The sequence below is a fragment of the Convolutriloba macropyga genome, chromosome 12, assembly GCF_964194025.1.
Source record: "Convolutriloba macropyga chromosome 12, txConMacr16.3, whole genome shotgun sequence".
NCBI classification, from domain to species: domain Eukaryota; kingdom Metazoa; phylum Xenacoelomorpha; order Acoela; family Convolutidae; genus Convolutriloba; species Convolutriloba macropyga.
The window spans coordinates 20,525,095-20,539,562 of record NC_134479.1 but is presented as its reverse complement, the minus strand read 5'-3'; the positions used below and the strand labels follow the sequence as shown (position 1 = coordinate 20,539,562).

Sequence of the window (14,468 nt, the reverse complement as noted above, 5' to 3'; positions counted from 1 at the left end):
AACTACTTTGGAATGTCTCTCGGATGCCTATTGGGTAGCAAAATTGAATAATATAAGCGTTTCAATTTGATCTTGCTCAAAACTAATAGTAGCTCAGCTGCTATGAGGTTGTCTGGAAAGTTCGAAGATGGGTTGCTATATAAACAGTTGATGCAGAAAAGAACGTACTTGCTAAATCAACAATACGAGCCAACAAAGGAGCATTTTACTTCAAAAATTAGGCTTTGAGATTCAAAAACCCTTCAAATTTTTAATTGCTGATATATCCTTCAGATTACCGGGTAAATAGTCCATTGCTCATGGGGAAACAGAACACTTTGTGCTGAAACTATTTCTTTGAGAACCCGTAGATAGAGACGAATTCAATCTGATTTAAGTGCAAGCTGAAATTGTCATAGCAGGTTCATTCACAAATAGTTTGAGGAAAAATATAAGACAAAGTTTTGAACGGACGCTTTGATTGAATTCAGATACTTCCAAATGAATTTAAATTCCCATTTCCGAATTTGAGGTAGAGCCTTTATGTTATGATTAGTGCAGTATTTTGCAGCAAATAATCATTGATTCGCTTTAAACCCTGCCGCCGATTTTGTTTTTGATCGATACATTTTTTGAACACCAGTAGTAATGTTGAAATTTGAATTTCATCCGCAATCACTCAACCATGATTGGATAAAAAATTCAATATATAAGGATAAACACAAGAGGACCGTTGAAACATCAAGCCGCGCTATTTTTACTCGTGTATTGGGTTTTTTCTCTTAAATTGCACTAGCAAGAACTGTGTAAAGATTAGAAGCTACCAGTTTCAAAATTACTCATCAGCCGAATCCGTTAACAATTTTTCGCAAAATTTTTGCAAATTTTCTGCCGAAACGGTGAGACCAATAATTGCAGATGGAAATTTTTCTGGTGAAGTTCCGAGATGTTTAATGCCCATTACAGGGTAATTATTCAATTTTCTTCTTGAATGAAAATTTAATTAAATTGTAAGAAACAATCTGAAAACTTTTTTTTACATTTTTTAAAATCTTTGCATGAACGATAACAAAATTTTGTTCGTTGATCATATTAAATGTGAATTTAAGTCAACGTGATAAGAAAAAATTTTGTATGAGGAAACAGATGCGAAATCTTTGAGGTTCCAAAATTGAATTTGAGTTTTTGTCTCTTTGGATCAACTTAATCGCATTTTGAGCATTAAGCTCAACTAATATATCTATGCAAACGAAATAACGATTTTTTTCAAGTCTTTCATCTTGGACATTTTTTAGATTCTTTTTAGGCTAATAAATCAAAGTGGAAAAATGTTCACGGGTTTTAAATTTTTCCGATTCTATCTTGTCTGTGAACACGGAAAACTGATTTCTTTTCTGAGAAAATTAGATTATTAGAGAACCTATCAATCCGTGCGGGTTAAATTTTCAGACGTTTATTTTCTTGCTCATATTTTATACCAAAGCAATGACCCCTGAGTTTTTGCACAATGAGTTTATTATTGAAAAACCCTAATATTGAGAAACAATTTGGTCATCTGACCTCTGGCTTTCGAACTCTAAACAAGGCGGCTCGGTAATGTGCGATGGCACATAAGGTTCCGACCCCGCCCATCAACAATTTTGGCATATTTGTCTACCAAATGAGGAACAGACAGAAAAACCCAAAATTTATTTTTTGGGAATCCCAAAAAAACCCAAAACAGCCCAAGTATTTTTCAAAAAACTGTGTATGAACGATAATATAGACTCCAAAGCAAATAACTCTGTGGAGTAAAAATTGAAGCGTTAGATTGCTGTGATATGCCAATATTAAGAAAGCGAGTCAAGACGAACAGCAAAATCAAACAACAACAACAACAAACATTAATTACATCGAAAACTTTATGTCCGTTTCAAAAAAGAAATTTTAATAACAAAGTCAACATACCTTCAGATAAACCTAAAACTAAACAAAAGAACTTATAAATCACCAGAAAAGATATGGACCAGTCCAAAAAAAATTTGGTAACAATTAGACAAAAAAGAACAAAAACAGGAAAGTTAAAAAATTCGCTTATTTTCTTAAACAATTATCTTCAAAGTAATGAAAACCATTAGAAATCAAGTAAAAGATCCCAAAGGTTTACGATTAACAATGCTGCTTCTATAGAAGGGCATTAAGACCTTTCCTTATTAATTTTTTTGAGCGGCTAAAAAGAACAACAAAAAAACAACAAACAAGATTTCAATTGAAAATTTACAGAAAACGCTGTCAAAGCCGTCAAGCCATGTTTTGGCCGTCAAAATATATTCGATTGCGCGCTCTTATTAGTGAGACTAGGTAAAAAGCAGACAAAAGGAGAAAAAGGCAAAAGTATGTAATAATTTTGATTTTTTTTCGAAACAAAATTATATCCAAAGTCATGAAAGATATTAATTATAAAAAGAAGTAATTAAATAGGGTCGTTCATTCATCCAAAGGAAGCATTTGAGACCTGCAATTATCCAAAATAAGTCTTGCGTCTACAAAAAGAACGTCAAATATGACAAATTAATTTACTTTCTTTGTGAAAAACCGGTGTTGAAGTCAGTAAGGTCATAACGCATTCTTTAAAGCAATAGATTTTGGGACATAAATCCCTATTGACACCTTGATAACCATAAGGTAATGTTTGACCTGCATTTAACGAGATTAGGTAACAAAAAGAAGAATAAAAAGAACAAACCTGCGAAGTTAAAAAGTTTTTTTTAGTTTTGGAAAAAGATTGTTTTCAAAGTCATGAAAGCCATAAGCTATCTACTATTATCAGAATATCGACTCATCTATTCGTCCATGAAAAGCCAGTGAAACCAATCACTGTAAAGCAGATTTCAGACGACCGAAAGGACAAAGTAGAAATGACAGTTAAAGACATAATTAAAAAATTTAATTAATTTCTTCAATAAATAAGTGTCGAGGCTGTTAAAACGATAATCTCTATATTTCAGGATGTTAAAATGTTCAATTGCGTTTTACTTTGAACGCTTATAATATGATATGGGAACTGCCAATAATGTGATAATGTGAAAAGAAAACGTGAAAAACTTGCAAATATCTAAAAACAAAACAAAAAAATTTAAAATCGAGTAGTATCAAGGCCAGAAAACAATAACTTCAGGCTTACAACAGCAATCGAGAATAAATTTAATCAACAGAATGAAGAATTTTTCATTCTTTGCTGACACTAAGCTACAAGTTGACCAAATTAAGAAAAAAAAATAGAGGAAAAGTTCATTAAGCCAGTATTTATTTAAAAATGAATTATTTTTAAAAGTCGAAACGATCATAAACTTTCAAGTAAAAAACTAAATGCATTAGCTTGGAGCTGCTTAGGAAGCCAATTGGACCTATCGATCGTGAGCTTTGTTTTGATATGTTCTGCTCTTTATTATTAAAAAAATTTTTTTTAAAAAAGACAGACTGATTACAATACGAATTCTTATTGGATTGTAACAGTCCAAGATTGGCGCAAAACTACCCCTGCTAGTTTTTATTGTCCGTTAGGAACAATTGATTTTTCAAATGTTGTATATATATATGTATATATATATATGTATATATATATATATATATATATATATATATATATATATATATATATATATATATATATAAATAATTTGTTAGTTGAAAACTCAAAAATAATTTCTGCATTTTTGATATTCAACGAGTAAAGTTAACAAAAAACGGTAAAGTTTTAATTACAGAGCATTCTCAGTGGAAATTGAAGTAGGCATAGCCCCCTTCTGAGTCTACAAAGATTGTATTAGTGTTGTTTGGGGGGTATACTGCCGGCAATTTAATGAAAGTGGACTGAAGTAGCTTATTTCGTGTTGTTTTGATGAAAAAGGCTGAATTTTGAAATATTTATCCTGAGTTTTTGACCAAAAAAAATTAAATCAGAATAATTAACAATGCTTGTTTGTCTTTAAAAATAAAATCAAGGACACTATTCTTAAAAATTTCAACAAATTTTAGCAAAATTGACGAGAACTTAGGCAAAAATTTTCTCAGAACTTGGATTTAAACATCGATAACTCCCTGTAGAAAACGAAAATGAAAAAAATTTTTTTGGTTCCATATTCTACACTGGACGAGCTTTCCAATGATACCAGTCTCAACTCTCTACGATGAATATATCGATCGGCGAAAATTGACTGAACAAAAAAACCCATTTGAGTATATAGTTCCTCCCCCCTCAAGAGGGGTCGGAACAAAAAAGTTTGGAGGAAAAGTTCTAAAAGATGAGAAAAATTGTGACCTTGCTAGAGTCATTTTGATTTTATTCCATTACTTTATGGCTCACAATTTTTTTGCTGGCCGTACAACGGCTCTTTTTGCAAAAAGTTTATCATTATAATTAGTGAAATCAGTTTAAAAATTTGAAACTTGACTGGCAGTAGGTCGCCAAATAACTCAATTGTCACAATACAGGAAAAATAATGAAACTTAAAACTTGGCTAAAAGAAAATTTGGCGGTAAAAAACCCCCGGGCGAGACCGGATGGTTATCTTGCAAGCTTATGCCAAAAATTTGCAAAAAAGGTAATCTTTCAAGATTCTGACAGGAAAACGGTTTTGTTGAAAGATCTGCCAGGGCAATGGTTATCTTCCAAGATTTGCAAAAAGAGTCCCATCTTGAAAAGTTTCAGAACAGCGCCAAAATGTTTCTGAAAAGAGGAAAAAATCTTGAGAAATTTTTTTTCGAATATGTACATTGTCATTTTTCCTTAGAGAACAAAAAAAAGATTTAACGGCAAATTGTGATAGTAATATTTAAAATTGCCTTCTTTTTGTTATTTTTTAAAATCAAAATCAAACCTCCTGTTCAGCATGAAAAAACAGTGGCTCAGAGCCAACCTGTTATTACATACTAACAATCATATGTAAAGCGCAAATCTAAAAGAATTGTCGGATTAAGGTTTTTTTAAGAAAAAGAAGTAGGTATGTCACTTTGAAGTATCAAATTGTAAGCTTGTTTTAATTTCAAAAAGGGAAATTTTATCAGGTCATTGAATTGTTTGAGGGGAACCAACTGACATGCCAGACTACCAATAGTACTGGACGGTTTGCGCGTGTCTTTTTTGCTGTAGTAGGTACTTGAAAAAATGCCTTGAAAAAAAATCTTGTAAGATTATAACAAAACAAAAAAGCTATATTTTAAGATTCTGGCAGAATGAATGGTTATCTTGCAAGATTCTGGCAGAATCTTGCAAGATTATGCATATAATCTTGCATGATTCTCGTACATTTTGTCAGAATCTTGCAAGAATCTTGCCATTCGAAATTGATAGAGTAGATTCCAAAAACTTACCCATATTCAAAAATATCGTCAGTATGATCGACAACTTCCCACCCTAGATCGGCTTTGCTCATTATCGTCTGCTTTTTGAAGCCGAGATAGAACTGAGAGGGTAACTTTTTGTGATGGAAGAAGTCACTTGCTTCGTGAAACAGATCACGCAAGTCGTCCATGTTCAACAGAACTGGAAGTCTTCTTTTGATCCTAGAAAATGAGTTGTGATATAAACTTTCACCGCTTGATTGAGTGATGAAATAACATACTTTGGCTGTAAATGAGTTGATAATATCGAATTTAACCTCTAACACAAGCGATTAAAGTACTTAATTTTACCGCTTTCACCACATTAACCACTGAATGCCTTAAATTTTTTTTCGGATTAAAAAATTATAATATTTATCGGTTTTCAACTTAGAGTTTCCACGATAATTTTACGCTGAATGAACTCAAAACGCCCGAAATTTGCAAGCCAGCCACAAGGTGGGCTCCTTTTTCAGCCTTAAGGTTTAAAGGGCTAGAGCTACTTATTTCTGCAGGTGAAGTAGGCTTACCTATATCTCAAAGACTAACCGACTCTGTAAAACACAGAAGATATACTTCTTTTAATACGGTGGTAATATAGTATAGCACCGGAGTCAAAGTCAAGTGTATACACATGGTGTATACAACAGACTGACTAATGGTGTATACAACAAAATAACAGACTGACTAAAGTTAGTGAAACATGTGCTTTATATAAGAGAATAGTGTATTCTCAGTCTCTGATTGGTTGGAGGAGTAAATCCAGTATACCATAAATCTAGTATTCCCCAATTTGTAATTTGTAGCAGAAATGTGCTGGATGTGTCATCCCCGTTGTGTAGTGAAGTGATGAGCCGTGTTGTCGTCAGAGAGGGGCTGTGACATGTGCCGTCGTCTGAAAACCCTGTCAGTAGAAAGCTAAGTATTGTCGTCGTGAGTAGTCCACTTCAAGAGTGGAGTCAATAAAACTAACAGCTACAAGGTGTGCTGGCCAGTAACGTCAGTCCTGTCAAAGTACCCAACTGTCTCTCACTGTCCTACAGTGACTATTTGTTCCCAGATGGAGGACCGCTTGTAGTCTGTAGCCTCTGAGGGCTGTACAAGGCAATTTCTGTTTATCTCCATCTGGTACGGGGTTTTACCGATCGGATTTACCAGCTTACCGTCAGATGGAAACTTTTAGCTATTGTGTGAGCTACTTATTCTCTTAAACTTTCAGTGACTTTTAGTGCCTGCTGAGTAAGCTCTGACCGAAGAAAAGAAGAAAAGAACTGATCTGAATCTTCATTTGTGGCGAGAAGAAAAGATGAAATTAGTATATAGGCTATAGAAAACATAAAAATGCAAATAGAAAGTAAAGAAAGGAAAATGAGTTCGTAAAGAGTTTTGTGAAGAACAGTGAGTGTGGGAGTTATGGTGGGACAGTGAGTCCAATTTGGTAGGAATCTGGTCTACGTCGGGAATTCATTTTTTTTGAATATGTACCTTGTCATTTTTCCTTAAAGAACAAAAAAAGATTAAACGGCAAATTGTGATAATAAAATTTAAAATGACCTTCCTTTTGTTATTTTTTTAAATCAAAATCAAACGTCCTGTTCATCATGAAAGAACAGTTGCTCAGAGCCAACGTAATACTACATAATAACAATCGTATGTAAAGCGCAAATCTAAAAGAATGGTCCGACTAACGTTTTTTTAAGAAAAAGAAGTAGGTATGTCACTTTGAAGTATCAACTTGTAAGCTTGTTTTAATTTCAAAAAAGGAATCAGGTCATTGAATTGGTTGAGTGGAACCAACTGACATGCCAGACTACCAATAGTACTGGACGGTTTGCGCGTGTCTTTTTTGCTGTAGTAGGTACTTGAAAAAATGCTTATCTTGTAAGATTATAGCAGAACAAAAAGGCTATATTTTAAGATTCTGGCAGAAAGAATGGTTTTATTGCAAGATTCTGGCAGAATCTTCCAAAATTTTGCATAATCTTGCAAGATTCTGCCAAGTTTTGCATTAATCTTGCAAGATAACCATTCGAAAATGAATGAGGAAATTCCAAAAAATTCCAAAATGTCAGTATGATCAAAAAATTCCGACCCTAGATCGTCTTTGCTAGACAGATAGAACTGAGAGGGTAACTTTTTGTGATGGAAGAAGTCACTTGCTTCGTGAAACAGATCACGCAAGTCGTCCATGTTCAACAGAACTGGAAGTCATCTTTTGATCCTAGAAAATTAGTTGTGATATAAACTTTCACCTCTTGATTGAGTGATGAAATAACATACTTTGGCTGTAAATGAGTTGATAATATCGAATTTAACCTCTAACATCAGCGATTAAAGTACTTAATTTTACCGCTTTCACCACATTAACCACTGAATGATTTAAATTATTTTTCGGAATAAAAAATTATAATTTTTATCGGTTTTCAACTTAGAGTTTCCACGATAGATTTACGCTGAATGAACTCAAAACGCCCGAAATTGGCAAGGCAGACAGAAGGTGGGCTCCTTTTTCAGCCTTAGGGTATAAAGAGCTAGAGCTACTTATTTCTGCGCGCGAAGTAGGCTTACCTATATCTCTAAGACTAACCGACTCTGTAAAACACAAAAGATAAACTACTTTTGATACGGTGGTAACACAGTAGAACACCGGAGTCAAATTCAAAAGTATACACATGGTGTATTCAAATTTTCAAACTAACAGACTGACTAAAGTTAGTGAAGCATGTGCTTTATATATGAGAATAGTGTATCCAGTATACTGTAAATCCAGTATTCCCGAATGTGTAATTTGTAGCAGAAATGTGCTGGATGTGTCATCCTCGTTGTGTAGTGAAGTGATGAGCCGTGTTGTCGTCAGAGAGGGGCTGTGACATGTGCCGTCGTCTGAAAACCCTGTCAGTAGAGTGCTGAGTATTGTCGTCGGTGAGTAGTCCACTTCAAGAGTGGTGTCAATAAAACTGCCAGCTACAAGGTGTGCTGGCCAGTAACGTCAGTCCTGTCAAAGTACCCAACTGTCTCTCACTGTCCTATAGTAACTATTTGTTCCCAGATGGAGGACCGCTTTCAGTCTCTGACGGTTGTACAAGGCACTTTCTGTTTATCTCCATCTCGTACAGGGTTTTACCGATCGCATTTACCAGCTTACCGTCATATGGAAATCCAAACCTTAGCTACTGTGTGAGCTACCTTTTCTCTTAAACTTTCAGTGACGTTTTGTGCCTGCTGAGTAAGCTCTGACCGGAGAAAAGAAGAAAAGTACTGATCTTAATCTTCAATTGTGGCTAGAAGGAAAGATGAAATTAGTATATAGGCTATAGAAAATATAAAATTGCTAATAGAAAGTAAAGAAAGGAAAATGAGTTCGTAAAGAGTTTTGTGAAGAACAGTGAGGCTGGGAGTTTTGGTGGGACAGTGAACCCAATTTGGTAGGACTCTGGCCTACATCGGGAATTCAATTTCAAAATCAGGGGCCCAATTGTCACGATCTCTGATAAATTCCTGAAATTTCTTGTCTCCTGCGAGAAAAGCGACAACTGCACGGGGGTACAAATAAGTGTTGCAACGCCAGGGGATGATTGAGGATCTGTGTTTCCTCTGCTTTCTGTTTTCTCTTCGCCAGCTTGTCCACCATCTGGTCGCCAGCATTGCCACCATCACTTTGTGGCTACTCCTTCTACACACTGGAAGTTTTTGATGCGGACAAAAATTAGTCTGTGGGTTTTCGCATAAAATGGCGAAAACAAAAAGTAATTGTTGATGGGATCGAAATTACGGAGAGTGCATTCACAATAGGTAGGATTGAAGATGTAGCTGTATTTCATGTATTTGGTTGAAGTGAGCTTTGTGTTGACATATTGAAGGCGTGGAACAATGTGGACCAAGGGATTCGTTCTTTGGAAGTGGTGCTGAACAAAAAGATAGTTGTGAATGGTGCGTAGCATCTTGGTCCAATTAACTTTACGTTTTTGGTTATTCACATTCATTTGCGTTGGATGCAAAAAACCAAACTGATGGTAGAAGGGATCGTATTTTTGATAAATACGATAAAGGGCAACATCTCTTGTGAAAATTGTAATGAGATAATTGTTCTGCCGCCGGCGAGAGCGAAGAAGTACTTAGAGAGATGCCAGAATCTGTCCGTGAACCGAGGGTTTCGAGAGGAGTGAAGGCACTCTAGTGGGAGTTCCTTATCCCGTCCTTCCTCCACAAATTCATTCTCGAGCTATGCCACTGAACATGTGCTAGCCGTTAGTTTCAGTGTACGATGAGGTGGCGTGGCGACATATTTTATCCTTTCGGGAACGTGAACACCCTGTGTTGGTCCCAAGAGGGTTAGTAAACTGTGGAACTTGAAGTTCCGCCAAGGTGCTCTGTGAAAAACTCCTTGTGTTGGAGTGAAAAGATTCTCCCGTGTCTTGGAGGATGAGGGCTGTGAGCCTGGTGGTGAGCCGGCCGTATACCGAGCAGGCGATTGTGAGGCCTGGATCGGTGATGAGAGTACAGGGTAGATCTCGTGCGTTATAGCTCTGGGGCGTCTCCTTGGTGAATGATCTGTGCAGGAGTAGTTGTCGGTCGAGGTTGGCCGATCATAAGGAGGAGGTTGGGGGAAGGGCGGCTGACGTCAAGAAATGTGGGTACTCCATATCTGTGATTGGATGTTTGTTGGCTGTGATTTTGGTGTTGGCAATACTGGTGGTGGATAAACCAATGGTTGAGAGCTTGGTTAGTGGCCACGAATTCTGCCCGAAAAATTGCGAAACATTCGGCCCGGTTGTTGAGCTGCCCGATTGATCCGCAGCAACCTCGTCAGCCCAAGAAGAGCTGTTTGGGGGCTGGGGTGGTGGCTGTGGCACCAATTTTGGATATTTTGACACCAGCTGAAAAATTTGCGGTGAATGTGACACTGATTGTGGCGGCTGTGGCGCCAGAGTAAAGGAGTGCGGTGGCTGTGGCACCGACTCTTGTAGCAAGAGTTCTTGTGACAGAATCAGTGGTCCCGTGGGTGCTGTTGGTTAGCTTTTGTCGCTCCCAATGTATAAGTGCAGTTCTCACGTTGACGAGGAAGAAGTGACGGGTAAAGGCAGTGGGTTCACGCAAGCATAGGTGGCCGAATCCACAGACTGTGGCCGCCGGGAGGCCTGATGCATCGTGATGAGAGCCGGCATTTGCATTTCGCGTACTGGCTCTGGTAATGGAGGGGGCAGCCCAAGGCCGTGAGGGTAGATGGCAGGATGTCGTCAACATCCAGCATAATGAGATCGTATGCCAGGGGGTCGACGTTTGGAAGGATAGATGATCCTCCATCGTGAGAACAATGATTGACAGCTGTGGTGTCACTAAAACAGAAAAAGAGTCACACACGAGTATTTTTTAAATATAAAAAGTTCTTCCGGGATTTCCTGATAATCAGGGTCATTCAAAAAAGATTCTTTAGAAAGTGATACAGCCCGTGGGCGTTCACGTTTGTTAGAAAAAAATTGTGTAAGTGCAGTGATTGAAAATCAGGTTTTCTGTGTGATTCTATTGGCAGTTCGGAGCATTCATAAATGGATGTGGGGAGAGTAGAGATGTGCGTAATAGAATCAATTCATTTTGTGTGTGGAGTGCTACTGTCAACAGAGTATTTTCGTCTTTTGTTTGGTGAAGTTGGGTTGTATTGTGAAGAGTCTGATTGTAATAAATAAAAAATGTTTTGTGAGATTACTCCAAAAAGTCCTGATGTTATAATCTTTGCTAATGTGATAATAGGACCCAAAAGTGATTTAAGTTATATGCGTTAATAGCGCTACGAAATAGTCCAAATAGGCACTCTAGAAAGTTAAAAACAGACCACATTTTGCCTATTTTTTTTAATACATACCCGGGTATCCAAAGATTCCTATAAGGGATTCTTTTAAAAAGTTGCCTATGATTAAGTCACGCCAATCGAGACCGCGAAGTGTAAACTCCTTTCGTTAAAAAAGAGTTTTTTGAAAAAATTGGGGTATTGGCTTTGTTGTTGTGAAAATTGTGCTTGTAATTGTGCTTGTTTTGCAAGATCTGCAAAATTAACTGCTTGTGCTACTTCAAATTTTTCGGCGGCGTCATCTACTAATTGGTTAAATTTCATTTTCTTGTTTGAGATTGTCCAATCTCTTTGGCTATATATGCCAAAATGTTGTGCAATAAAGTCCGCGTGGATGAAGCTGCTTTCAATTTCGTCGGGCGTGAAAGTTCTAAATTGATCTCTGCTCTTCAATTGGATAAGGCGTTAAGCGATATGACTCATCGCTATCTGCACCTAGTGATATTTGCTGATCAAAATTGTCAGCTTTACATGGTGCTTTAATAGCCCAGGGAAATGTTTTAAGTGGTACCTGATCTACAAATTGAAGTTTGTTCTAATAAAACATGGGAATACGTTCGAAACAATGATTTTCTATTACGTAATGTGGTGAACAAACGGTTTTACATTAAAAAATGAGACAACATTAGAGCTTTTTAGTGTAGCGAATTTGTTTCGCAGTCTTGTGATAACATTGCCTACAAGTGGTAATTTTTGTGTGAACAATATAAAGGCTGTCTGTTTTAAATCGCGATCAAGATCTCAGAGTTTTTTGTATATTGTTAGACTCATGTGGTCCATCTCAAGTAGTACACAGCTAATCATAAAATCAAGCTGGTTATACAGCACCAAAAAAAATCTGTTTTCGAGAAAATCAAGTTTTCAGATTTGCAATAAAATGGTGATTGTTATGGAATTGGATATCTGTTACGGATGGCTGCTTTAGTGTAAAATGTGATAGATGGTGCTTTTCTTGGGGTTTTCGGATGTACAACCTTAAGTTCTGGCGATGCTTTGCCTGTAATAAAATTAAGACCTCCGTGATATTGTATAAAAATTTCTTGGTATTGTGTAGCGTAATAAGGTTGATCCTCATTACTTTTATAAATAGGTTAAGTGAATACATCGAAACGAGAAAGTTCTGATTCATCTTAAAGGTGGTTTTGAAAACGACTATTGTGTCCAGTATTATATTGTTATCTCTGAATTTTCTAGAATATAGCGTTTTTGAAATTTAATCATTCGTGCATGAGATCTACCATCAAAATTCGGCAAGTAGTTATTTGGTTCCCAAATAACAGTTGCTTTAATAGCGTGGTTTGGTGGACAGTAACCCCTTCCAAGAACCCCATTTTTACGTGTCTTAACGTAGTAAAAAAATTTTCTCATTTAACGTCAAAATTCAGAATGATGTTAGTTAAATGAAGTGACTATCCTAGTGTGTGGATGACGTGATATTCGTTTTTTGGGTCTTGTCCAGGGCAATTAGCGCAGGGATTATCTGTGGAATTTGGGATCTATTCTTGGTCCCGTGGATTTTATACCATGTTTCTGTGTTGGAAAGCAAAAAGATAGAAGCGATCGGGCTGAAAACGGCCTTGTTTGGTTTTGATATTAGCTTGCCAGAGTGGGTCATTAAGTACATCAAACTGAATCAACTGTTGGTGGTACTGAAGTTTACTTACGAGACCAAGGTTCGCAAGTTCTCTAAGAGCTTCAATGTCTGTGGGAAACGACCGCCTTTCCATATTGTTAACATACCAACTGTCGTGATTAAACCGGAGGCCTCTCTTATGTGAGATTTTGCGGCAAAAGTTTTCTTCATTGCTGAGTTTTGCATGTATGGCGTATGAGCGTACTTAAAGTGTTCGAATTTGTGAGAATAATGATACTTGAGCGGGGAGGATTTGAAAGTCTGCGGGTCTGATCCTACATTCGACAATCTTATTGAGCTTACAGTACTGCATGTTTGTGATATGTTGTGGGGAGTAATCATAGTGGAAGACTATTAGAAAATGAACTGTTGATTTGGGAGCTGAAATGTTGCGTTTTTCGGCTGTGATTTAGTCTTTTATAGTTAATGGATTTGAAAAGAGTAAATTAATCAAGACAGTTTTCCGTCAGTGTTCCTTGTGTATCTGTCAAATATATAGTGTATATCTTGACAAATAAATGGTGACAGGTTTTTTTTTCACTCGAAAAATAGTTGGAGCAGCGGCTGGTGGGTGAAAAAATATTTGGTCTGAAAAGAGAAAGTGATCTTAGACTGTTTGGGTAAGTCCTGTGCTCGCTGCTTTTATAATGATTTAATCTTGTATGATTTAGTAATTCTTTGCCTTGTCCAATTATGTAGTTTTTCGCCGTGATTATGATCTCCGAAATAGGCGGGTGGGGGAACTATACATTTTGGGTCAACTTTTAGTTGTAAAATTGGTTGAGTTCGAGTAGTGTCGATTTGTTTCCCAATACAATGGTGAGATTGCTGATCTGGATCTGGAGTAGTTGAATTTGCACCTAGTGTGATTATAGGTGGTGTGCCGAGAAAACTGAGCGGGAATGATCTTTGAAAAGAAGGTGATGAATTGACTATATTAAAAGAGTGATTCCAGTGAGCTTGTGAGAGTATACGCTCAATATTAGTTAATGGTCTTTGTAGCGGATTAAATGGATTACTTGCGATCTAAGACGGAATTCGTGAAGAAAAGTGAGAGCTTAGTGGATCATAGTTGAAGGTGTCTGAATTAAGACTGATATCTTGTGGTGTATCGTCTATATTAGAAAGAGTGTGAATTGGCTATGGCAATTCGGAACTACTTGTCTTGTTAGTGTTTGAAAGTTAAATGTTTGAGCAGAGAATTGTGTTGTGTTTGAGTAGTTGATTAATTCAGGTTGTGAATTGGCTGTGGCACTTCGGAACTACTTGTCTTGTTAGTGGCGCAAAGTTAATTGCTTGAGTAGATAAGTGTGGTGTGTTTGAGTAGTTGATTAATTCAGGTTGTGTTGCTTGATGTGAAGCAGGTATGAGTTGTGTGTGCTGCTGTAAAGTTGTGCTTGCAATAAAGCCTGAGTACGGCAGTAAAATTTGTGTATTTATTTGTTGCTTTTGTGCTTTCGCTTGGTGTATTTGCGCTTAACTTTAAAAGGCGGGTATGGGATTATTGACTGTGAGGTAAAGTGGGCGGAGTGTCCAGCAGGACGAGGTCTATCTGCAGAAGTGGCAGTAGTAATGACCAAATATGGGTGTTCTTCGGTCTCTTGTGCTTGTGGCTTTTTATTAAAGTGTTTAGATGATGACTATAAGGGG

General features: G+C 36.8%; 1 protein-coding gene across 1 annotated transcript in view; it reads right to left on the bottom strand.

Annotated features, from left to right (window-relative positions):
* Positions 1-5,327: 5,327 nt before the first annotated feature.
* Positions 5,328-14,468, bottom strand: part of LOC142350413 (uncharacterized) — a 51,462-nt gene continuing 42,321 nt past the window's right edge. The window contains exon 3 of the mRNA XM_075402260.1: positions 5,328-5,523. Coding sequence (XP_075258375.1) covers positions 5,328-5,523 — 196 coding nt within the window. The remainder of the gene's footprint in view (positions 5,524-14,468) is intronic.